The sequence below is a fragment of the Agelaius phoeniceus genome, chromosome 16, assembly GCF_051311805.1.
Source record: "Agelaius phoeniceus isolate bAgePho1 chromosome 16, bAgePho1.hap1, whole genome shotgun sequence".
NCBI classification, from domain to species: Eukaryota; Metazoa; Chordata; class Aves; order Passeriformes; family Icteridae; genus Agelaius; species Agelaius phoeniceus.
The window spans coordinates 2,176,609-2,199,644 of NC_135280.1; the positions used below are offsets into that span (position 1 = coordinate 2,176,609).

A 23,036-nucleotide genomic window follows, 5' to 3' on the forward strand; every position below is an offset into this window, starting at 1 on the left:
GAGGCAACACAAACCTCAGCAAAATCTTAAAGCAGTGTGGGCGAGGGGAAGCCAAAAGATAAATCCTTATCTTCCTCTGCAGAGCAGGCAAATCCTCCTCACTCCTCTGGAGAGGAAGAGGAAGAGGAAATGTGGGATGGGGGAGCAGCTCTGCAAGGTCAGCAGAAAGCTCAACCACAGGCACAGCTCTGCTGACCACAGGCTGGGGCAGCTCAGGCTCCCCTGGCTCACACTGCCAGCAGAACCCAGCAGAACCCATCAGAACCCATCAGAATCCACCAGAATTCACCAGAACCCATCAGAATCCAGCTCCTCTGGAGGAGATCAGAGTCCCCACATCTTCCACAGCAAGCAGATTTAGCTGAAAATGTGCAATTCCAAGAGGCAGGAGTAGAATCAGAGTCCCAGGATGGTTTGGACCTTAAAGCCCATCCAGTTCCAACCCCAGCACCTTCCACTGTCCCAGGTGGCTCCAGGCCCTGCCCAGCCTGGCCCTGGACACTCCAGGGCAGCCCCAGCTCCTCCAGGGACACTGGAACATTTCTGGGGCAGCAGCTTCCCCCAGCTGAAACCAAAGCAGAGACTTTTCTCCCCAAAGCTGCCTTTCCCACAGTCCCATCTCCAGCATTAATTAGTGACCATTGATTAGTGATCAGCCTGATTGGCTGCAAACGAAGCAGGGCACCTGGAGGGGCTCTGCAGAGGCAGCTCCTGCTGGTGCCTGCTAATGAAGTGCCCTGCAATTAAAGCAGCCGGGATTAGAGGCCTGGATCTCCTCCAGGCTGGAAGCAGCCTCGTGATCCATGCACAGAGCCCAGGCTGAGCTACACAAGTGGGAAGTGAGGACTCCCCAGGTGCTGTCCCAGCTCCCCAGCCCTCCTTCCACAGGCACCTTCCCCACATTCCTGCCTGGAATCCACAAATCCAGAGCCTCCAGAGAGGCACTGCTCCCTCCACGGGGCTGCTCCAGGGTTGAAAGAAGGAATTCAGTCACCTGCAACACAACAAATCTCCATTTTTATTGAGTCAGTAAGGTCTCAGCTGAGCCATAGAAACCCTCTTCTCTCCCAGCCAGAGCAGCCTGTCCTGGGCAAAGGGCTGGATGCACCCAAGGAATCCACAGCACCCTCCATCCTCCTGCCACAAACCTTCCATCAGCTCACCCCAAACCCAGCAGCCTCCTGCAAACCTCCACCAAGCAGGGCCTGGGTGGGAATGGGAGAACAAACACCATGGAGAAGCTTGGAAAAAGCAACACAGCTGGAATAGAAGCAATACAATTTTAATTCTGACCAGTCACCTCCAAACCCCTCGTCTTTCCACTGTTCTGATGGCATCGTTTAAATATCACATCTGTGACATTGCTGGGGGGGGAGAAAAAAAAATGACACAAAGATACAGACATTATGATACAATAGTACAAATGATAAATTATTTATACAGTAAATAATGGCAATAGTCAGCACAAATCCAGAAAAAGCAGCTGGCTCCCGGGGTTATGAGCAGTTTGGGAAATATTGGAACACTTGGAGAGGAAGAGTTGTGTGAGATTCTGCTGGGAAAAGGAAATTTCTTCTTTCTCCCCACCTGTGCAATGTTCAGGCACAGAGCACACCTCGAGCTGGAACAGCAAAGGGGCACAAGAGGAACAAGAGCTGTCCTGGCTATGGGATTCCCAAAAACTGAAAACACCACAACCCACCAGGGCTTCCCTTCCCTGCCCCCTCCACAGAGCTGAGCTTCTCTAGAGCATAAAACTGAATAAATAACTGAGCTTATTTAGGGGGAAATTATGCCAAGGAGTGTGTGTTAATTTATATTTTTTTTAACAAGATATTTAACACTTTTCTCTTTGGTCAATTTGACCAGTAAGGCTATTTTGGGCTGCTAACATTTTAAAAATCACAAAAGAAAAAAAAGCACTTTGAATATTTGCAAAGTGAGAGAAAGAAGGAGAAGAGGGGAAAATGGAGAACTGGGGCAGAGGGGACACACAAACACCCTCCAGGAATGTGGGAGGGCCAGGAGGGAGGGAGGATTATCCTGGAGATGAGGAAGATCATCACAAAGTGAGCTGGACCATTCAGAGCATCCCCAGCCAGGACAGTGGCCCCCCTGTGTCAGCCCTGGGGACAGCCCAGCCCAGGAACATTGACCAAACCAGCTCCTTCTCCTCCTAAACTCAGCTCCTGCCACAAGCCCCGTGCCAGGCTGGGCTCTGGCCTTGGTTAGTCTCAGCCTAAGGATTTCCAGCAGCAGGATTTGGGCTGTGGCTCCTCAGGGAGCCTCCCTGGGGTTTGTTGTGCCATCAGTGTCTCTATTTCATATAAAAGGGATAAAGTTCTGGGGGCAGTGACAACGATTTGCCATTCAACAGCTTCATTAAGCCAGGGCTCCCTCCCAGAGCAAATTTACAGTGACAGCTCCAACTGCAGATTATTGCAGCACTTTAAATATTTCTTATCAACCTCATCTTGCCTCTAAAAAGTTCCCAAGAACGTGGCCAGGACTCTTGGCTGGACAGACAATGCCCCATCCCTCTGCAGTTCGGGGGACAAAGGGACAAACCCCGAGTGACCTCGATTCCAGAGCCGGTCAAATGCAACTGGGAAAAGAACCCAGGAGGAATCTTGTCACAGATCAGCTGGAAAAAAGCACCTTCCCCCCCATCTGCAAGAATCACACCCTTCCTGCCCTACTCTTCTCAACAGCCTCAACAACAACAGAAAAAGTCTTTTGCTTTGCTCTGAAAGGCAACACGAATGGGGTTTGGTTTTGTTTTTAAAGACAGGCTGGGTGTGGACAGCAAAGCTCTTCCCTCCTCTATAAAAACAAGGATTGGGAATGCTCCTTGGCAATTCCAGAGGATCCAGAGGATCCCACATCTGCACAGAACATCCACACACTGAGCATTCCTGCCACTGCCACAGCTCCCCTGGCCTGCACAGCTCCAGTCTGGGGCTGTGTCCCTAAATCTGATCATCCCTCAGCCTCCCCTTCCCATTGGGAGGTGGATCCCAGTCCCTCCATGGGATCCACTCCTTCCAGGGGATCCACTCCCTCCATGGGATCCACTCCCTCCATGGGATCCACTCCCTCCATGGGATCCACTCCCTCCATGGGATCCAGCCCCTCTCCAGCCCCACAGGGAATTGTTCCACCTCAACACAACTCTGGCAAATTCTGTTTTCCCCCTCTTAAATTAAGGAAAGGCCACCAAGTCCGTTCAGAGGTGCCCTGCAGGCAGGAAAATTCCCTTTCCGTGGATTTTTGGGAGAGGCTGGAGCTCCAGCAGAACTCCTGAGTGTGGTGAGGAGTCCAGACATGGAAATCCATCTAAAAGGGATAACTCAGCTCCCAAGGGAGGCTGGCCATGGAAGCAGTCATCCAACGGAGTGCACCTTCCAACAGGAAAAATCAGTGGCTAAAATCAAACAAGTTCTGTTTGCACATCAGGATCTTTAACAGCTCCACAAGTTTTACAAGGAAAATAAAACCAAACAGCCTCTCTTGGGATCTTCATCAAGGCTAAAAGTCTGTCCAGTCTGGGGATTGGGAAATGGGAACAAATCAAGGGAAAGGCGACTTTAGTGTTTTTTCTTTTTAATGTAGTCTTAAATCATGTTATGCTCAAATTCAATTCATCTAAAAATAATTAGTCACGAGGATTTGTTTTTGATTTGCATTATGAATACTTCATTTAAAAGTAAATATTTTAGTGTTAATCTTCCCTTTTAAACTCTCTTTACAGAAACAAAGAGCGAAAACCATAAATAAGAGGGCATTAAAACCATAAAAATGACATTTGCCAATATCTTAATTTTTCAGCCAGACTTGATAAATCTATCAAAACCAGACAGTTAAATAAGAACCACATTATAAAAATTAGCAAAAAAAGGACTATTAGGTAACTCTGCAAACTCAAAATATGAAACTGTACTAAACAAAATATGTGCAAAAGTATACAAGAGTAACTGCATATAGCAAGGTTAAGCCTGAATTAGTTTTAAAGCTTGCCCCGGTGAAACTGAATTCAAAGTTGTCCCACTGTATCTCCTTTTTTTTTTTCTTTTTTGCTTTTCTTTGTTTTTTCCGTTTTTTTTTTCCTTTCAACTCACATTGTAAGTCAAATAAAAACAAAATACACATGAAAAAACTTCCAAACGAAGCTGGTACTGGACAAGCACAGAGCAGGACACTCACTCAGCACGAGTGCAGCCACTCACAGAGAGTTCCAGGAGTCCTTAGAGTAGTGTAGGAATTCAACACTGCACACGACAGCACAACTCGAGCATGGTCTTGGGTGTTTTGCCTGGGGTTTTGTGTTATTTTCCTTTCGAGACAAGCTTGCTGTTGTCAGTCACACCTCAGAGATACCAAAGCAGTGCGAGTTTGCAATGTTTAATGCATAAAAACCAAGCCCCCCTGGGCCCTCCAGGTCGGTCTCTTCTAAGAGTAAGGACTATGGGTGAACCAACAGTCTAGAACTGTGTGTAGTTATGTGCAAAACATTCACTAGCACTCGGAATCTCAGGTCTATCTTACGGGCAGAGGAAGTGACAGATGCAGGGGAAGAGTAACTTCAGGAATCCAGCACATGATCTGACATCTACAAAATAGCCAAGGGAGTTTTCCGGTGGCAGGTTCTCTCCCTAGAAAGTGTGTTTGAAATGATTAACAAAGTAACAAAAATGGGCAGAATCTAACTTTGGTGAAAAGTCTGAACATTTCACATGATGCTCAACAAGCCAAAGTAAGGTACCATCTGTAGCAAAGACTAGATTTAGATTAACTGGTAAGTAGAGACAACTCTTCAAAGATCATAACTGTAAACTGCAAATCTACTTCCAAGTCTCTCACACACCGTTCAGTCCACACAGGCCACGTTCGTTTCGCTGGAAAGACTTCAGCCTGGAAACACTAAGAAAAGAAAAGTTCCTTTAATTGGGTCTTTATAGGAGGAAAGGGTTAGTTGTATTTGCAGCCTGGGAGGCTGCTGGCGGCATTCCTGTACTGTGCAGAGCTTGGGGCATTGATCCTGCAATGCTCAGCCCCTGGCCCATGCGGATGGTGCCCATGGCCGGCAGCGGCGCCATGCCCACGGGCACGGGGGCCATGGAAGACAGAGGTATTGGCTCCATGCTCAGAGGGGGCACGGTGCTGAACGAGGGGCTGCTGCCCATCACGGGGCTCGCTCGCATCTGGTTCAGGGTCAGAGGCTGAGGCTGGTTCACCTGGAAGGGGTTGATTGGAGTCGCTGCCGTAGCGGCGCCTGCGGGGGAGAGAAGGGACAGTGAGGCACTGCCGTCACCACCAGGGGCTGCAGTCATCTCTGCTGGCAAACAACACTCCCTGTGTGCATCCCCATGCCCAAAACCCCCTGAGCAGCATCTGAGCCCCAGCAGAGCACAGAGTGTTCCCTGGAAGCAGCCAGTGCTGCCTCCAGCATCCCTTCACTGACCCACAGCTCCCACCTCGGACAGCCCTGACTGGAGTCACAGGCTCCAAATCTGCTTCCCTGCAAAAGCCCTAACCACGACTCCCACATCACTGATTTAATGTTTTATGTGCTGCTTTGCAGGCTCTGTGTGCTCCTTTACTGCAGAGAGTGAGTTCACATCAGACATTGGGAAGAAATCCTTCCCTGGGAGGGTGGGCAGGTCCTGGCACAGGTGCCCAGAGCAGCTGGGGCTGCCCTGGATCCCCTGAAGTGTCCAAGGCCAGGCCTGGGATAGTGAAAGGTGTCCCAGCCCCTGGCAGGGGTGGTTTTTAAGGTCCCTTCCAAACCATCCTGGGACTCTGTGATTTGTGTGCTTGCTCCAAGCTCCCAGCAGCCACCTCCATTTTTGTGTTTCTGGCACTGAGCTGGGACAAGAATTCCCAAAGTAAACAACTTGTTTCCGAATTGCAGCGGTGCTCGAAAAAGCAGAGCACAACTTTCCCAGCCTCTGAGGTTCCCTGGATTGCTGCCAGTCCTGCAAATTCCTTTTAGTGTACAAGCCCAGGATTATTTGGATGGCCCAGTGACCCCTCACAAACTTTTTGTAGTACCCGGGAAGGGCAGATACACAGATTTCCTCTCTCTCCCTGCTCACTGCCAAGGCTGCTCAGAATCTCTGCTTTTTTCCTACTGAGGGATTTCAATAAATTGACTTTTTCTTCCATTGGAAGAGTGATGAAAATAAATACTGAAAAAGCATTTCCAAGTTTCACCCTAAGAACAACAGAGGAAAACATCAGTGCATATTCAGCTTTTAAAAAACACATGTGCCACATGTTTGGTGTCACCATTTTCAGTCTGCTCCAAGCAAGGGCTCACTTCTAACAGGCCCAGCTTGCAGGAGAACTGCAACAGCCAATTTTTCTTCCAAAATATACTGAGAATGTGTTTTCAGATCAAAACTGGCTCACTGTGGCAGCCTAACACAGACTAACCAGCAGCTCACTGAATTACTCAGTGAGTAATTCAGTCAGAGATCTCCTGTGCCTGCTGCACCTCCAGGAAAAGGGCAATTCCAACCTTTCTTCCACAGGAAACTCCTACCTGTTACCTTCCCAAGGCAATCTTACCTGTTTTGACAAAATCCAGCTGAAGTTCAGCCATTTTTAACAACCCCAAACTTTCTAACACAGATAATTCTGAGTGAGGAGAACTGCTGGAATGAAGCTCAGCTGCAGACCAAGAGCAGAGACTCTGTGTTTTCAGGGACTGTCACTGTGCTGGGTGAGCCCAGGATGCCTCTCTGAAACCCTCCTGCTCTTGCTCATGATCTGTTGGCTGGAGTATCCAACAAAACCAAGCCCAAACCACCCATCTTTAACCCCACCAGCACCGAGCTGGGCAGAATTCCCCTGCAGGAAGGGAAAGCTCCAACAGAAAAGTGAAGGATTGTGCAGAAACCAACCTGGTGCCAAGAATGGGTTCAGAGAAGTAACAGGTTGTGGTGGCTTGGACACCAGAGAGTCCAGGTTCACCAGGGCAGCGTTGGGGCCCAGGAAGGACTCCGGGGTTTTCCGGGCCGTGCTCTGCTTGCCTGATGTCCCACTCGAGTGCTGGGACTCAAAGAGATCAGGACTCGTGGTGCCACTGTGCTGGGAGGGCAGAGTGGAACCTGATTCAGCTGCAACAACACAAAGGGACAAACAGAACTCCTGGTTAATGCCCAGAGCCCAGGCAGAGAGCAGGCTGAAGGGTGTGGGAGCAGAGATGCTTTATGCTAGGTTAGTGTTAGTCAGGGCTCAGTGTTTCAGGCTGTTACACCCTCTCAGCATGCAAGCAGCTCAATGTCCTTTAGCAGAGCATGAAGAAGCTACAGTCAGAGTTGCAGTGCTCTACTGCTGGAATTCCCACAGCTTTGCTGCTCCAGGTGGGACTCACAGGCTCCAAGGAACAGATACTCCAAAGCCTTGGCTCGTGCCCTGGCCCTACACCACTGCTGTGCCCTTCCTAGCTGGATTCCACCCAGGGCTGGCTCCTCAAAAAGCCCAGCTGTGCTTCAGGCAGAACCATCCTGAGAGCAATGCTACCACAGCACTGACAGGGTCTGGCAGTGTTGATTTACTGACCATTGACCAGAGGCAAAATAAATCAGAGTATTCAGAGAAGGTATTTTCTCATCTTCCTGCTGGAATTTACACATTTGAGAGATTCAGTCAGCATGGTTCTGGTTGAGTCTCTGAGCATAAGCCCTGCTCCAAACATGTTGGACACTGGAAATTAGGAAGTCCAACAAATTTCTGGGTCAATGCAGCAAAAGGTCACACGGTGCAATTCCATGGAGTACAAAAGGCCCATTCCCCACGAGTTCATGCACAGGCCAAAATGGGAACAAGGAGCTTTTACTGCTGCATCATCACTTCCTTTGTGGAAACTGATTTTTTTTTGTTCAATAAAATTTAAGAACAGAGACATTTGTTGCCGTGACTGTCACCCAACCTGTCCACATGCTAAGAATTTGATTCGTACCTGGCTTTTTGGAAGTTCGAAGTGTGTCAAATTCAGAAAAATCATCTTTAACTGTACCATTCAAATTACTGAAGAGGTCAAAAGATGTACTTCCTGTTCAAAACAACAAGACAGCCCTGTCATTAACACATCTTCAGTTGCATCACACAGCTGATCCTCCTGGAAGCAATTCCTGACCCGTTCCTGTCACCAAGAAGCCACCACAGGTTCCAGGGCAGCAGCTGGGAGTGCTCCTACTCTGAGCTGGGAGAAGCAGAATGTCACAGAACTGTCCTTTCTGACAGCATGGAACAACTAAATCAGAGCAGTTTGCTTTTGGATCAGTGTAGGGCACACCTGAGCACGCTGGGGTTTGGTTGATTGAGTGTCTGCATTAGAGACAAGCAGATCTTGCTGTGGAAGGAGAGAACAGAAATGGATTTACAGCCTCAACTCTCAAGTGTTAATCAGCCCTCAAGGAAAACACCACCAGTGATGATTTCATTTGTGCTTCCCAAGTGGAAAGGAGGAGGAATGCCAGAGCAGAGGTTGTGCAGGTGGCAAAGCCCCGTTAGCTGAAGCACCAGCACTCACCCAGAGCCTGCAATCAATGAAACATCACCACAGCCAAATGTGGACACACTCTTACCTCAGACTGGGAGGCACAGAAACAACACCTAAATGATCAGCAATCACACTCCTGAACAGCTTTAAGGTTTGTGTGGGGATTTTTAATTAGCTGAAATGTTTTCTTAGTTTATTTTTAACCTTCAGGACATTTCAAGCAAGAAGAGCACAAGATGACAAAACCCAAGAGAAGGTGAAAATTGAACATAAAAACAATATTTATCAAGAACAAAGAGCCACCATAGCTAAAGGCTCGTTTCACAATGCTCCAGTTATTGCCCTTTGCCCAGGAAAAGCTGCTTAGAGAAGTTTTTGCAGCACTCAGATCCCTTTGTCTGTTGTATTCTGGGATGAATGATGAGCAGAAAATGCATTTTGGATGCTTTTAGCCACGGTGCCAATATGAAAATACCAGGTATTAACACTCATCAAGGTTGTATTAGTTACAGAGCATGAAAAGACAATTACAGCAGCACCTTCTACATCTTTACCAGGGCTCAGGGAGGGTTTCACACCCTCAGTCTGAAGGAACAAACCTTCATTTGCACCTCTAAAAGTCTCCTCCAAGCTGCTCAACCTGTCAATCTACATCTGCAGAGACATCCATCTGCAGAGCTATTCATCATGAGGAAAGGTGAAATTAGAGTATCATTCATTGCCAGAAATTAAGTCCTTGCCTAATTAAAGATAAAACCCAAGAGCAGCAGCAGTCCCAAGTGCTCAGCAGGCAGCCACAAATACCAGGAGGAGACATAGAAGGGACAGAGCAGGAAGCAGCACCTCGAATTCAGAGCTGTAAGTCTGAATAATTACATTCAAATTTCTTTTTCCTGCTGGTTATTCCAAGTCCATTTTATTTTGAAGACCAATTCTGCCAATTGTCCAGCTTCTTTGAACCACACAATGCAAGAAAACCATTTGGACTTCTCCTCATTACTCAAATAAGATGCATATGGGATGAGAATATTGCTCACCAGAAGTAGAGAGAGGTTTGTTTGCAGGTGCTGATCCCCAAGGATCCACAGAAGATTTTGCTGCAGTAGAAGATGGCTGAGCAGGAGCCCAAGGGTCCACATTTTTGGCCAGAGGCTGAGCTGTGGATCCTGCTGGTGCTGCCCAGGGGTCAACAGAAGCAGCTGGTTTGGCACCTGCAAGAAGAATCAGCAGGAACAGAAGTCAGTGCTGCTGCTCTGGAAAGCTTTCCTTGGAGTCTGACCCCATCCAGGAGCCTTTCCTTGGACACTGACCCCATCCAGGAGCCTTTCCTTGGACACTGACCCCATCCAGGAGCCTTTCCTTGGACACTGACCCCATCCAGGAGCCTTTCCTTGGAGTCTGACCCCATCCAGGACCCTTTCCTTGGACACTGACCCCATCCAGGAGCCTTTCCTTGGACACTGACCCCTCCCAGGAGCCTTTCCTTGGACACTGACCCCTCCCAGGAGCCTTTCCTTGGAGTCTGATCCCATCCAGGAGCCTTTCCTTGGAGTCTGACCCCATCCAGGAGCCTTTCCTTGGACACTGACCCCATCCAGGAGCCTTTCCTTGGACACTGACCCCATCCAGGAGCCTTTCCTTGGAGTCTGACCCCTCCCAGGAGCCTTTCCTTGGAGTCTGACCCCTCCCAGGAGCCTTTCCTTGGAGTCTGACCCCATCCAGGAGCCTTTCCTTGGACACTGACCCCATCCAGGAGCCTTTCCTGGGACACTGACCCCTCCCAGGAGCCTTTCCTGGGACACTGACCCCATCCAGGAGCCTTTCCTTGGACACTGACCCCATCCAGGAGCCTTTCCTTGGACACTGACCCCATCCAGGAGCCTTTCCTGGGACACTGACCCCATCCAGGAGCCTTTCCTTGGACACTGACCCCTCCCAGGAGCCTTTCCTTGGAGTCTGACCCCATCCAGGAGCCTTTCCTTGGACACTGACCCCATCCAGGAGCCTTTCCTTGGACACTGACCCCTCCCAGGAGCCTTTTTCCTCCTCCCAGTTAACACTGAGCATTAATGGGAGCAGCAGCTCAGCACCAGCCACTCCCAGTATTTGTCACACTCTGACCAACAACAGCACCAGGAAATTCCTGGCAAGGCAGAGGAATAAACAATTCCCCTCTCTGGATACAAATACCTGCAGTTCCAGCAAGAAAATAAACTTGCCTTTGTTGCTGACATTGCCACCACAAGTGACAATCTCTGCCTGGAGGTGACCTAAATCACAGGGTCTATTTATGAACTCAGGGGAAAGTGAATTTATAAAAATCCCAAGGTAAAAGGTGTGAGATACACAACATTAACCCTTGGACAAAGGAAGCTGTGAGATTCAGAGGGAATGCTTTCCAACTCTTTTAAACCCACTGCTATTTTATAAAAGTATAATCAGCTCCCCTGAGCCAGCTGTGCTTTTTTATTCCCATTTCTAAGCACTCCTGACACACATCTAAGCTGCCCACTGATACCCCTTGATTATTTTTAACCCAATGCCTGTATGCTCAGGGTTCTCATTTCTACTGGAACATGCTGACAACTCTTCATCCCTACAAATTCAATCACCAAAGGTTTGATTCCCTAATGAGGATTTTATAACCCAAGAGAGCAGGACAGAATCACCCACATGCAACAACTCCGACCTTCAATATCCTGCAGATTTCAAATTACAACTGAAAATTATTTTAGCTTTTAAAACTCCATTATTCAACCCCCCCCCCCCGGCATCCCAATATTCCTGTAAATCAGGAATGCTGCACACAGTGGCACAAATTCCAGCTGGAATTTTGGGTTTTGTTTCATCAGCAGGCACGTGGTCACTACAGCTCCAGAGCAGGAAATGCCAAAACTCTCCAAGGAAGCCCCATTATTCTCACAGCAATACTCCCATTTCCTTTACTGTCCCCAGTGCTGAGGCAGGAGCAGTGCCACACTAATGACAGCAATTCCCAAAATGTCCTTTCTTCCCTAAAAGGAGCACTCAAAACGAGAATGCTCGGGAAAATCCCTTCCTGGAGCTTCCATCAGCTCCACTGGAACACCACAGCACTGGCAGGAGTTGGGAAATGCAGATTCCTGAGTCATTTTTTTACCAGCAAATTCATGAACTGGCATCTTGGAGACTGTTCCTGGGAGAATCCAGCAGGCTGGAGGCAGGGATTGTGCTGTGGTGAAAGAAAGCTGGGAAGCACTGAGGAGATGCTACAGCTGGAACTGGTACAAGGAAAATCCTGTCACAGGGTGACACATCAGGTGCAGATTTGAGGAAAGGGGATTTTGGTTGCTTTAAGCCATGGAAAAATAAACGGAATGGCCTCAGGGCCCAAAATCCGGGCTTTCTCTCAGTTCCTATCACCAAAAAAGGCAGGTGACACTTGGAATGATGACCTGGCAGTTGGCCCAGGAGCTTTGTAGGTGCCTTTAATGCCATCATGAGCAGGGGAAAAGTCCCCAGACAAGGCATTTTATCATTAAACTTCCAATTTTTCATCAGGAATCTGATGGTGGTGTGTGGATTGCAAACAGCTTGGAAGCATTTTGGAGCACAGGTTGTAGAATCAGCAGCCCGAAGCAGAACTAACAGAACAAAGCTGCCAATCTTCATGGAAATCTTCATCAAGATTTGCACAGAAACTCCCTGCCCTTTAAAAAAGTCAAAAATTCCAACCAAAAAATAGATCCACCTCCAGTTCCAAGTGTTACACTGTGAGAAACCAGCCACTTTCTTATCAAAGGAGTAACTCCTTGGCAGGCTGTGGCTGACCCAGACATCAGCCCACCACACAGGCAGCAACACATACACAAAAAACCAAAATACCACACAAAAATTTGGCTTAGTTGCTCTTTAAAATGTGAAACACTGCACCTTTCTCTTCAGAAATATTCCATGGATTTAGCATTGGAATCCTATGGAACACTCAGTATTTTAAATGGCAACCTGAATTTTTTTGTCTACTATAAAAATCTTTATTTAAGTAATTTAATCCTTTTGGTTCTGACCATACAGAAATGCATTATAATTCTCTAGGAGCAACTAAAGACACAATAATTCACACTGATGGCCTTCCTAAGCTCAACACCCTGCCTAATATCAGATTAAATTCTGGGAACAGTCTAAAGCCATGGCACTGACACACCCAGCAGTGAGACACCAGCTGGACAAGTTGGTTTTGCTGTAAAGACAACAGAAGTGCCACTCTCTTCTTCCTTAGGATTCAAACTGCACACACAGAAACTCAGCTGCTTAAAAAAAAAAAAAAAAAAAAAAAAAAGCCACTGCCATTGGTGTTTTGATGTTCCTCATTCCATTGCTTGGAAACGAGGAATTTGGTGAAATGAATGAAAATGGACTCGTACACGAGTGCGACACTGAGGAACTTTGAAATGCAAGGTTAAAAAGCAAAACCTTTGACATCCCAGTGCTCCTGGCAGTTTGCTCTTACCAAATGATTGCCAGGGGTCGGAGGCAGGGGCTGCAGCTGTGGATCCTCCCCAGGGATCCGTTTGGTTGGCAGCAGCAGCAGCAGCAGCAGCAGCAGCAGGAGGTCCCCAGGGCTCGCTTTTGGCCGGTGCCGGTGCCGAGGAGGGCAGGGCATCCATCAGGTCCAACAGGGTGGTGTGCTGAGGGCAGGAAGAAGCTGAGCTTTACTCAAGAGCCTTGCCAGGCTGAAGTACAAACCCACGAGAGTGAAGAAGCAATTATTATTATTATTATTATCATTATTATTATTATTTTTCCTTTTACACGCCTGCATTGACTAGCTCCAAATTTAACCCACACGGAAGAAGCTTTAAGCTACACAACAAAGCAAACCCAAAAGCACGAAAGAGCTCGGTATTAAGCTAAGTTTGTGTTACTGTAATTCAGCTTTTGGCAGCATAACCGGGAATTTCTTAGGCCAAGGCACTACCTCCTTCTTTTTGGGAATTTTAATTGTGTCTCTGCGACTCTCCTCCAGAGCCATCTGTAATCTCAGATCGTCCCCGCGTCTGAGGCGCTCCTCCTGCAAAGGAAACCAACACTGGTGACACCGAGCACGAGCCTGCTCTGAGCTGCTGCTGCTGCTCCCTGCAGGGCTCCAGCCCTGCCCCTGTGCTCCACAGGCTCCATTTCCACACAGCACACACCAGGCACAGGAGCTCCCCTGGGGTTCGTGCCTCGGGAGCACCCCGACCCTGCTGTGGTCATTGCTGGTTGGCATTTACCCTGGTGCTGTTCCATTCTTTCCAAAATTCTGTTAGAAACACCACAGAACTTCAAGTGAACAAGCCATTTTTAAATTTACCCCAGTGTTGTTCCCTTCTTTCCAAAATTCTGTTAGAAACACCACAGAACTTCAAGGGAACAAGCCCTTTTTAAATTTACCCTGGTGTTGTTCCATTCTTTCCAAAATTCTGTTAGAAACACCACAGAACTTGAAGTGAACAAGCCCTTTTTAAATTTACCCTGGTGTTGGTGTTTTATTCTTTCCAAAATTCTGTTAGAAACACCACAGAACTTGAAGTGAACAAGCCATTTTTAAATTTACCCTGGTGTTGTTCTGTTCTTTCCAAAATTCTATTAGAAACACCACAGAACTTCAAGTGAACAAGCCATTTTTAAATTTACCCTGGTGTTGGTGTTTTATTCTTTCCAAAATTCTCTTAGAAACACCACAGAACTTGAAGTGAACAAGCCATTTTTAAATTTACCCTGGTGTTGTTCTGTTCTTTCCAAATTTCTGTTAGAAACATCACAAAACTTGAAGTGAACAAGCCATTTTTAAATTTACCCTGGTGTTGTTCCCTTCTTTCCAAAATTCTGTTAGAAACACCACAGAACTTCAAGTGAACAAGCCATTTTTAAATTAACCCCAGAGTTGCTCCATTCTTTCCAAAATTCTGTTAGAAACACCACAGAACTTGAAGTGAACAAGCCATTTTTAAACTGGCATCATGGTTTTTCAGCATTCAGATCACCACTGAGGGTTGCAGGGAGCCAAAGTGGAATTTCCCCTGCCTTTGTTCACTTCCCTCCACGCTGGTGCGAGATGCACCGAGGGAATTGAGTCTTGCCAAGTGCAGGTGTAATTTGAAGGTTTAAACATCTGTAACTACAATGTTTATGCCACACTCAACTCCTTTAAATATCTCTGCTTGCATCATGTCTCTCAGAAGCTGACTAATCCCCCAGCTTGTCATTTCTGAAGCTACTTCAAATGCTTAGGTGCTGATTTATATTTTAGTTCCCTTTATTGCTCAATAATGACAAAGTTTACTGGGTTACAGTTTCCCTTTCCGAGCATTCATGCTTAACATACAGCTGTAAACTAAATTGTTACAGGAATCCTCTAAAATATTCCAGGCACTCAGCATGGCTGACTTGAATTTTCACTCAGAGCCTGGATTTGTCTTTGTTATGTATTAAAATGCAGTCATTTTATCCAAATTTACTCCAAATTCAGAATGAAGCTGCTAAGAATGAGCACAGTAACATAACTCAGGTGATAGATCAGGAGTCAATTTCTTTAATCCATTTTTTTTTTAAATATATATTCTGGTACTTTGTGTCAGGTCACCCTCCTGTTCCAGAAACTCCCACCAAATGAACAGGCTGTTCCAAATTCCACTGGAATCAGAATTCACTGACATTAATGAAGATTTCAGGACCAGTCATGCTTTCAGCTCGTTCTAACTGAAAACATCTTCAGTAATGTATGATTAACATCCTCCCACACAAAGTCTTCTCTCAAAGTGACTGTCATCTTCCACTAGTCTCAACAGCTCGGAGGCTGAAGTTACTTTAAAAAGAGATTTTAAGAATAATAATAATAAAAAAGAAACCAACCCACACACAGGATTCTACCTGGAGCAAAGCCAAGCTGCCATAAATAAAATAAAAGAAGATAAAATAAATGAAATAAGAAAAAATAAAATAGAAATGGAAAGGAACGGAGAGGAGAGGAGAGGAGAGGAGAGGAGAGGAGAGGAGAGGAGAGGAAAGGAAAGGAAAGGAAAGGAAAGGAAAGGAAAGGAAAGGAAAGGAAAGGAAAGGAAAGGAAAGGAAAGGAAAGGAAAGGAAAGGAAAGGAAAGGAAAGGAAAGGAAAGGAAAGGAAAGGAAAGGAAAGGAAAGGAAAGGAAAGGAAAGGAAAGGAAAGGAAAGGAAAGGAAAGGAAAGGAAAGGAAAGGAAAGGAAAGGAAAGGAGAAAGGGAAGGGAAAGGGAAAGGGGAAAGGGAAAGGAAAGGGAAAGGGAAAGGAAGGGGAAAGGGGAAAGGGAAAGGAAGGGGAAAGGGAAAGGAAGGGGAAAGGGGAAAAGAAGATAATAAAATAAAATAAAATAAAATAAAATATAAAAATAAGAGAAAGTAAAATAAAACTAAATAAAAATAAAAATAAAATAAAAATAAAACAAGATTAAACAAAATAAAATAAATAATAAAAATAAAATAAAAAATAAGATAAAATAAAATAATATAAAATAAAAAATAAAATTAAATTAAATTCAAATTAAAAGAAAATAAGATAAAATAAACAAAACAAAATAAAATTTTAAAAATAAAATAAAATTTAAAATAAAATAATATAAAAATAAGATAAAATCAAATCCAACCAACCAAACCAGGCTGCACTGTGAACTCTCCAAGCAGGGACACTTTGGAAAACCTACACGGGCACCGACCTGCTCCGCCACCTCCCGGCTCATGGCCAGCGCCAGCTGCAGCTGCAGCTCCTCCTCGCCGCTGGTCTGGGGCCGCGCCTGCTCCAGCTCCGAGGACACCCGCGGGGATGTCGCTGTAGGGACACAAAAGCCAAAACCCGGCACGTTCAGCACAGCGAACTGCAGGAGATGGGGCACAGATTCAGCACAGCAAACTGCAGGAGATGGGGCACAGATTCAGCACAGCAAACTGCAGGAGATGGGGGTACAGGACCCTGCAGGAGATGGGGACACAGGACCCTGCAGGAGATGGGGGCACAAATTCAGCACAGGACCCTGCAGGAGATGGGGGCACAGCACCCTGCAGGAGATGGGGGCACAGGAGCCTGCAGGAGATGGGGCACAGATTCAGCAGAGCAAACTGCACCGGGTCCTGGGGGCACAGGACCCTACAGGAGATGGGGCTCAGCACATTCAGCACAGCACCCTGCAGGAGATGGGGCACAGGACCCTGCAGGAGATGGGGGCACAGCAAACTGCAGGAGATGGGGCACAGATTCAGCACAGGACCCTGCAGGAGATGGGGGCACAGCACATTCACCCCAGTACCCTGCAGGAGATGGGACATAGGACCCTACAGGAGAGGGGGCACAGATTCAGCACAGCAAACTGCAGGAGATGGGGGCACAGATTCAGCACAGCACCCTGCAGGAGATGGGGGCACAGGACTCTACAGGAGATGGGGCACAGGACCCTGCAGGAGATGGGGGCACAGATTCAGCACAGCACCCTGCAGGAGATGGGGGCACAGGACTCTACAGGAGATGGGGCACAGGACCCTGCAGGAGATGGGGGCACAGATTCAGCACAGGACCCTGCAGGAGATGGGGGCAGGCTCAGCTCCTGCACCCCGTGTTTGGTGTCAGAGCTCCCCCAGGGTGAAGAGGTGAGGGGATCATTTAGCTCTTCATGGCAGTTCAGCTGCTTTAAGGGAAAAATATTCCTGGAAAACCAAAGGTTTTTTTTATAAGAGGTACCCCCAGCTGATGCTGGAGTGTATCAGAGCTCTTGACTTAAAAATTCGTTGTTGAAGGAAACATTTGTGAGTATTTCTTCCATCTTCCAGTGTCAGTAAGGATCTTCTGGGAATGGGCCAATATCAGGGTAAAACTGGATACCACCCACTTTTCTGTAAAATAATACAGTCTTAATGGGAAGATAAAGAACTATTCTTAACTGCTGAGCAGGCTTGGGGATAAACAAACCAGCTATTCAGACTCCAAATTTAAACAAATACAGGCTCATTCTCTGCTAAAGAAGAGTTTGGGAAGTGGGTTGGGGGTGTTGGGTGGTTTCTGGGGTTGGTTGGGGTTTTTTGGGGGTATCTCCTCCTCCTCTTCAAGGAACAGTCAACCTTGACAGCTAAAAGATGCAATTTCTCAACACACAAACCATCTTTTAGTGCTGTTTTCACTCCAGGAGCATGTGAAATTCCCATCCTACACCACTAGCAGGTCTAGCACTACACAGTAATTGAACAATTTTGTGCTCACTCTCTCTCAGACAATTCTTCAGCATCCAAATCATTCATGCAGAAATTCTACCTCGCTTTGGCAAGGAAGTTTGTATTTAGTGGCTGGACTGATGATTAGTTTGGCAAAATATATATTGACATTTAATACATTTAATTGAATGTTTCAACCTAGTGTGTCAAGCTCCAAGAAATCAAGTTTCTTCCTACCAGGTCAGCTGGGCATGTGAAAATGAGATTGCCAAATTTGGTTTGAAAACCACTTTTTCATCACTACTTTAATTCTCCAAACATTTCCCAGTCTTGTCTCTCTCTCTCCTGAAGTTTCAGGCCAAAATGACACCACAAAACAAGTGGAACTTTCTCATCCAGCAGGCCAGAAGGAAGAGGACTCTCCATAAACAAGGAATGACCTTTCCTCCTTCCCACCACACCCCGAGGTGCCCTCCCACCCCATCTGCTTCTACAGACATAAACTAATTTATCACCCACAAGGATTCTTCCACCCTGTGCTGATCCTGAAGCTCTCAAGCCAACCTTACCCCAATTAAGATGCTCCTCATAGCTCAATTCTATTACTCTTTCACACTTTCTCATATAAAATAATTAAATTTAGCCTGGTTGATGAGTACTTACTGCTCCAACAGTCACTGCCAGGCTCTCCAATATATTCCATTAAAAATATGATGATTAAAGCATGTGATAATTCCCAGCCACTCACCTAATACAGGTGATAAATTAGCACTAATTCTAATCATTCTAATCCAAAATGGATGATTTCAAACCAGGATGGAGGTGGAAACGCTTCCCTTTGGAGCCAGAGAATGTTTTCTATTTATCTTTGCCAGAAGAAGATGGAGCAGCTTATGGTTGTTAAATACCTCAGAGAGAGATAAAAACTATTTCAGATAAAGGGGCAAGAATTCATGGTATAAACTGGCCATGAATGGATGTGAGATGCAGATGGAGAAGAGCAGTTTTGCAGCAGGGATTAGAGAAGGAAAGAGTCCTAACTGGTTTAAAAACAGAGCCTGGGACACATGGGACAGCAGCAGAGGCACCTGAGAACAGATGGCACCTGGAGAGGAGCAGGAGGAACCTTCTGCTCTGCTGGGCTTGAACTGTGGGGGGGAAATGGGATTTCCTGCATTTCCTGCATCCCAGCTTTTCCAGCCCTGCTCACATCCCTGCATCCCACAACGACCAAGGGCCTGATGGCAGAGTGGCATTGAAATGAAAATGATGCAAAGTGGGTTCGATTCCACTGCTCTTCCTCCCATTTCCACACAAAGGATTGCTGACCTCACTGCCCAGTGATTCCTGCCTGGAAAAGCTGATCAAAGCAGGGATTGCATCCCACTGCAAGCCTTTCCCTGGCTCTGCACTCCCAGCCAGGCATGGGAAGGGCTGCCTTGGCTTTGGCAGGGTCCATGAGCTCCCAGAGATGCCAGGAATGGCAGTTCTGGGACCCCCACATGGACTCACACACACACAGGTCATTCCTTCCCACTTCTGGGCTTTCCAGCAATTCATTCTACTTGCTTTCATTAACTCTGGAAGGTATTTCCAGCTCCTTTTTACTTAAAATAAAAGGGGGAAATGTCCATTTGAAGTTCTTCCTTGGGCCTCAATAAAAAAAACAAACTATAGGAATGTTGCTGTTTTCCATGTAAGCCTCTGCAGTGTTATAAAACCATCATCCACATTAAAGAGCTGCCAGCACTTTTCTTTTCTTTTTTTTTTTTATTTTGAAAAGGATTAATTCAAAACACCATTCTTGGGAGTAAGCTGACAAGTTTTCCCTAAGATTCCTGTCCATATGGGCCTCATGCTGCTGTAAGGTCAGAATCCCCAGGATCCAGCAGGAAGGTGACAGCCTCAGGAGCAGGATGGTGGCACACAAAGCATCCCTTGTCCCCAGCACATGACAGCCAACTCAGATGTTTATGGAAGATGGGACTCAAGAGATCAATTCTGACACCCTGCTAAACCCTGCTTTGCTGGGAATTTGGGGATCCCAGCCCCTCCAGGAGCAGATCTGGGGGATCTGGTCCTGCAGGGAGCACAGGGCTGGCTGCTCTAGGAAATCATCTGGAGGCTCAGTTAATCACTAAAGCAGGATTCTGCTGCACCATCTGTGCCTGGCCAGGCTGGGACAGCTCCCAGACACAGCTATTGATAATTTCCTATATTTTGGCTCTATTAAAAGGCCTCTGTAGCTGGTTATAGATCTGGCTGAGTTAAAGTGAAATACAGGACACAGAGAGCAGAGCCTGCATTAATAATAAAAATCAGACTGTATTTTCATTCAGAATCCTGTGCTTGGGCTTTGGGGCTGGTTTTGTTATTTCTGGGTTTTTTCTTTAGTGTCAGGCTTTCTAATTTGCAGGTGGAATTCTGAAGACCAGAATTCAGCTCTCAGAATGAGAAGCTGCTTCCTCACACACTCACTGAACCTACAAAAGTGGGCAAAACCCAAAAGTGACTTCAAAAACTGGAATAATATCAAGGTAAGAACTCAGAAATCAACAGCAATTCACTTGGGAAGCAGGCAGAGATCCCATCTGTCAGTCTGCCAGTGAACAACCACTCAAATAAAATGGGATAATTTAAAAAAGGCAAATGATGGAAAGGCAAGTACAAGCTGTTTAATCTAGAAGGAATTGTGTAATCCACCTTTCCCTTGGGAATGAAGGAATCTTTCAGGTACAAGAAGAGAGAGTTGGTAACACTGATGAGTGTGACAAGGTGGAGCTGCTCAGCCCTCCTGCAGGATTCTGATTGCACTGAGCAGACTGAGAGCTGCTGAAATTCATTTAACACTCAACAAATCCTTCAGGTCTGTTCTGTTGGGAGCATTTTCCTCTCAGGTGATGCCAAGCCCCGTGTGAATGGACACAGTTGGATAATTCAGTGTCACTACAAAGTCTGGATGCACCAGCGGCACCTCCCACCTTCACTCTCAGCAGCAGAAAAATAAATGTATGATGAGAGGATTTAATCAAGCTGTCAAATGACATCTGACAGGAGTCTGCCACATTCCCTCAACACCCCAAACTACAGGAATTCTCCATGCTGTTCAGCCAGATTCATTGCTGGGTGATATTCCCTATATTCCCTGACTAAGGTGGAAGGGCAGGGATGTGCTCCAACCTGTAGAGAGGCAGAACAGATTATTAAAGACATAATGATTAAATAAAAAGCAAACCCTTTAAAAACAGGAGTGTTCTGAATGGAACAGGCTGCCCAGAGAAGCTGTGGCTGCCACATCCCTGGAATGTTCAAGGCTGGAGCAACCTGGGATAGTGGAAAGTGTCCCATAGCAGGGGGCTGGGACAAGATGAGCTTCAAGGTCCCTTCCAACCCAAACCATTCTGGATTGCATAAATTTCCAATTGTGCCAAACCCAAACCAGCAATTCCTCTGAATTATTTTCTACTCCAAGCAAAAGGGGAGACAAAACAGAAACAGATGAGTGAACACAAACTTGCTGAGGCTTCACAAAACTGGTTTTAAATAACGAGTCAACTGAACGTGAATAATCACTGCAAATATAAAACTCATTAATTCGGCTACAGCAAATTGCTCCCAGAATTTTGCCAGGTTCAGGTTAAAGACTTGGCATTTCCCAAGATCCATAAAAGCCCTTCCCAGTGCATCCTTCAGCATCTGCTCTCTCCAGCAGGCTCTGAGCACAGCGAGCTGAGCTGAGCCCACCTCAGGGTTTGTGACATTGAAATCAGGGTTTGTGACACTGAAATCAGGGTTTGTGACACTCAAATCAGGGTCTGTGTCACTGAAATCAGGGTCTGTGACACTGAAATCAGGGTTTGTGACATTGAAATCAGGGTCTATGACACTGAAATCAGGGTCTGTGACATTGAAATCAGGGTTTGTGACACTCAAATCAGGGTTTGTGACACTGAAATCAGGGTTTGTGACACTGAAATCAGGGTCTGTGACACTCAAATCAGGGTCTGTGACACTGAAATCAGGGTTTGTGACACTGAAATCAGGGTCTGTGACACTCAAATCAGGGTTTGTGACACTGAAATCAGGGTTTGTGACATTGAAATCAGGGTTTGTGACACTCAAATCAGGGTTTGTGTCATTGAACTCAGGGTTTGTGACACTGAAATCAGGGTTCGTGACACAAATAGAATTTGTGTCACTGAAATCAGGGTGTCATTGAAATCAGGGTCTATGTCACTGAAATCAGGGTCTGTGACACTGAAATCAGGGTTTGTGACATTGAAATCAGGGTTTGTGACACTCAAATCAGGGTTTGTGACACTCAAATCAGGGTCTGTGTCACTGAAATCAGGGTTTGTGTCACTGAAATCAGGGCACCCATCCCATTATCCCATCTTCCCATCCCCTCCTGGAGCACAGGAAAAAGGGAAGGATGTGGGCACAACCCAAAACAACACCTGGACACCCCAGCTTGGCCCTACCAGGACTGGATCTCTTCAAAAGCGTGGCCTCAGTAAACCTGGTTTTAGAACACCACCAGCAGCACCCCAGCTCAGGCTTAAGAGGTCTAAATTAAGAACATCCTACTTTTCCCTGTGCAGCCATAAATCCAGAATCCTATTTAAGTGGTCACTGGCAGCTGGAGATGAAACAAGGCCAGGAACAAGAGGCTGAAGTTTTTGAAACTGGGTGACAAATGTCAGGCAAAAACCCCAATTATTTCGACCCAGAGGCAGATTAGGAGTGAGGGACTATTGCTCCAAAAGATTTTTAATATCTGCTTTATATCCCTTCTCTCCCCACTAAGTTTGCTTTCAGCACTACACAAAAATATTTCCTTAAGGTGAAATAAAACCTGATTTGATGCAACTCTACAGAACTGGCACATTTTCTAAAATAAATAAAAATGATACATTTTGTCATGGAATATTTAACAGCTCCTAATCTGAGCATTAATTGTCCCTGGTTTGAAGTTGGAAGATAAAACCAATTGCTCCCAGTATGTCAGAAATTGCTGACAAGATGGAGGTTGGGAGGAGCTTTATTTCTGCTTTTTGCTTTTGAGTATCTCTCATGGCTTCCATTTTCAGGTTATGAGACTGGGTAGAAAAAAAAAACTTTTCCAATTGACATGCCATAATGTGCTCCCTGGAATTATCCAAGCACAGAGATCTTCAGGGCCAACAAAGTCATTAAGGCAAAGCTTTGGGGGAAAGGATTTTATTAAAAACCATCAAGTTGCACCATTTCATTTTGCACAGTTTCCAAAGGATTTTCAGAGATGAAATGAAAATATTCACAAGAAAACAGGGAAAAATACCCTTATTTGCTTGTAGCA

The 23,036-nt window shown here is 46.2% G+C and overlaps 1 protein-coding gene across 2 annotated transcripts in view; it reads right to left on the reverse strand.

The window, feature by feature from the left end:
- Positions 1–1,266: 1,266 nt before the first annotated feature.
- The window catches only part of EPN2 (epsin 2), a 45,140-nt gene continuing 23,370 nt past the window's right edge, over positions 1,267–23,036 (reverse strand). The window contains exons 3-9 of one of the 2 annotated variants that reach the window (XM_054643694.2): positions 16,216–16,328; positions 13,467–13,559; positions 12,999–13,176; positions 9,547–9,720; positions 7,967–8,059; positions 6,906–7,121; positions 1,267–5,272 (exon numbers count right to left, since the gene is read on the reverse strand). In XM_054643694.2, the coding sequence (XP_054499669.1) occupies positions 4,953–5,272; positions 6,906–7,121; positions 7,967–8,059; positions 9,547–9,720; positions 12,999–13,176; positions 13,467–13,559; positions 16,216–16,328 (1,187 nt within the window). In that variant the 3' untranslated portion in view covers positions 1,267–4,952. The remainder of the gene's footprint in view (positions 5,273–6,905; positions 7,122–7,966; positions 8,060–9,546; positions 9,721–12,998; positions 13,177–13,466; positions 13,560–16,215; positions 16,329–23,036) is intronic. The other variant, XM_054643695.2, reaches the window with a different exon arrangement.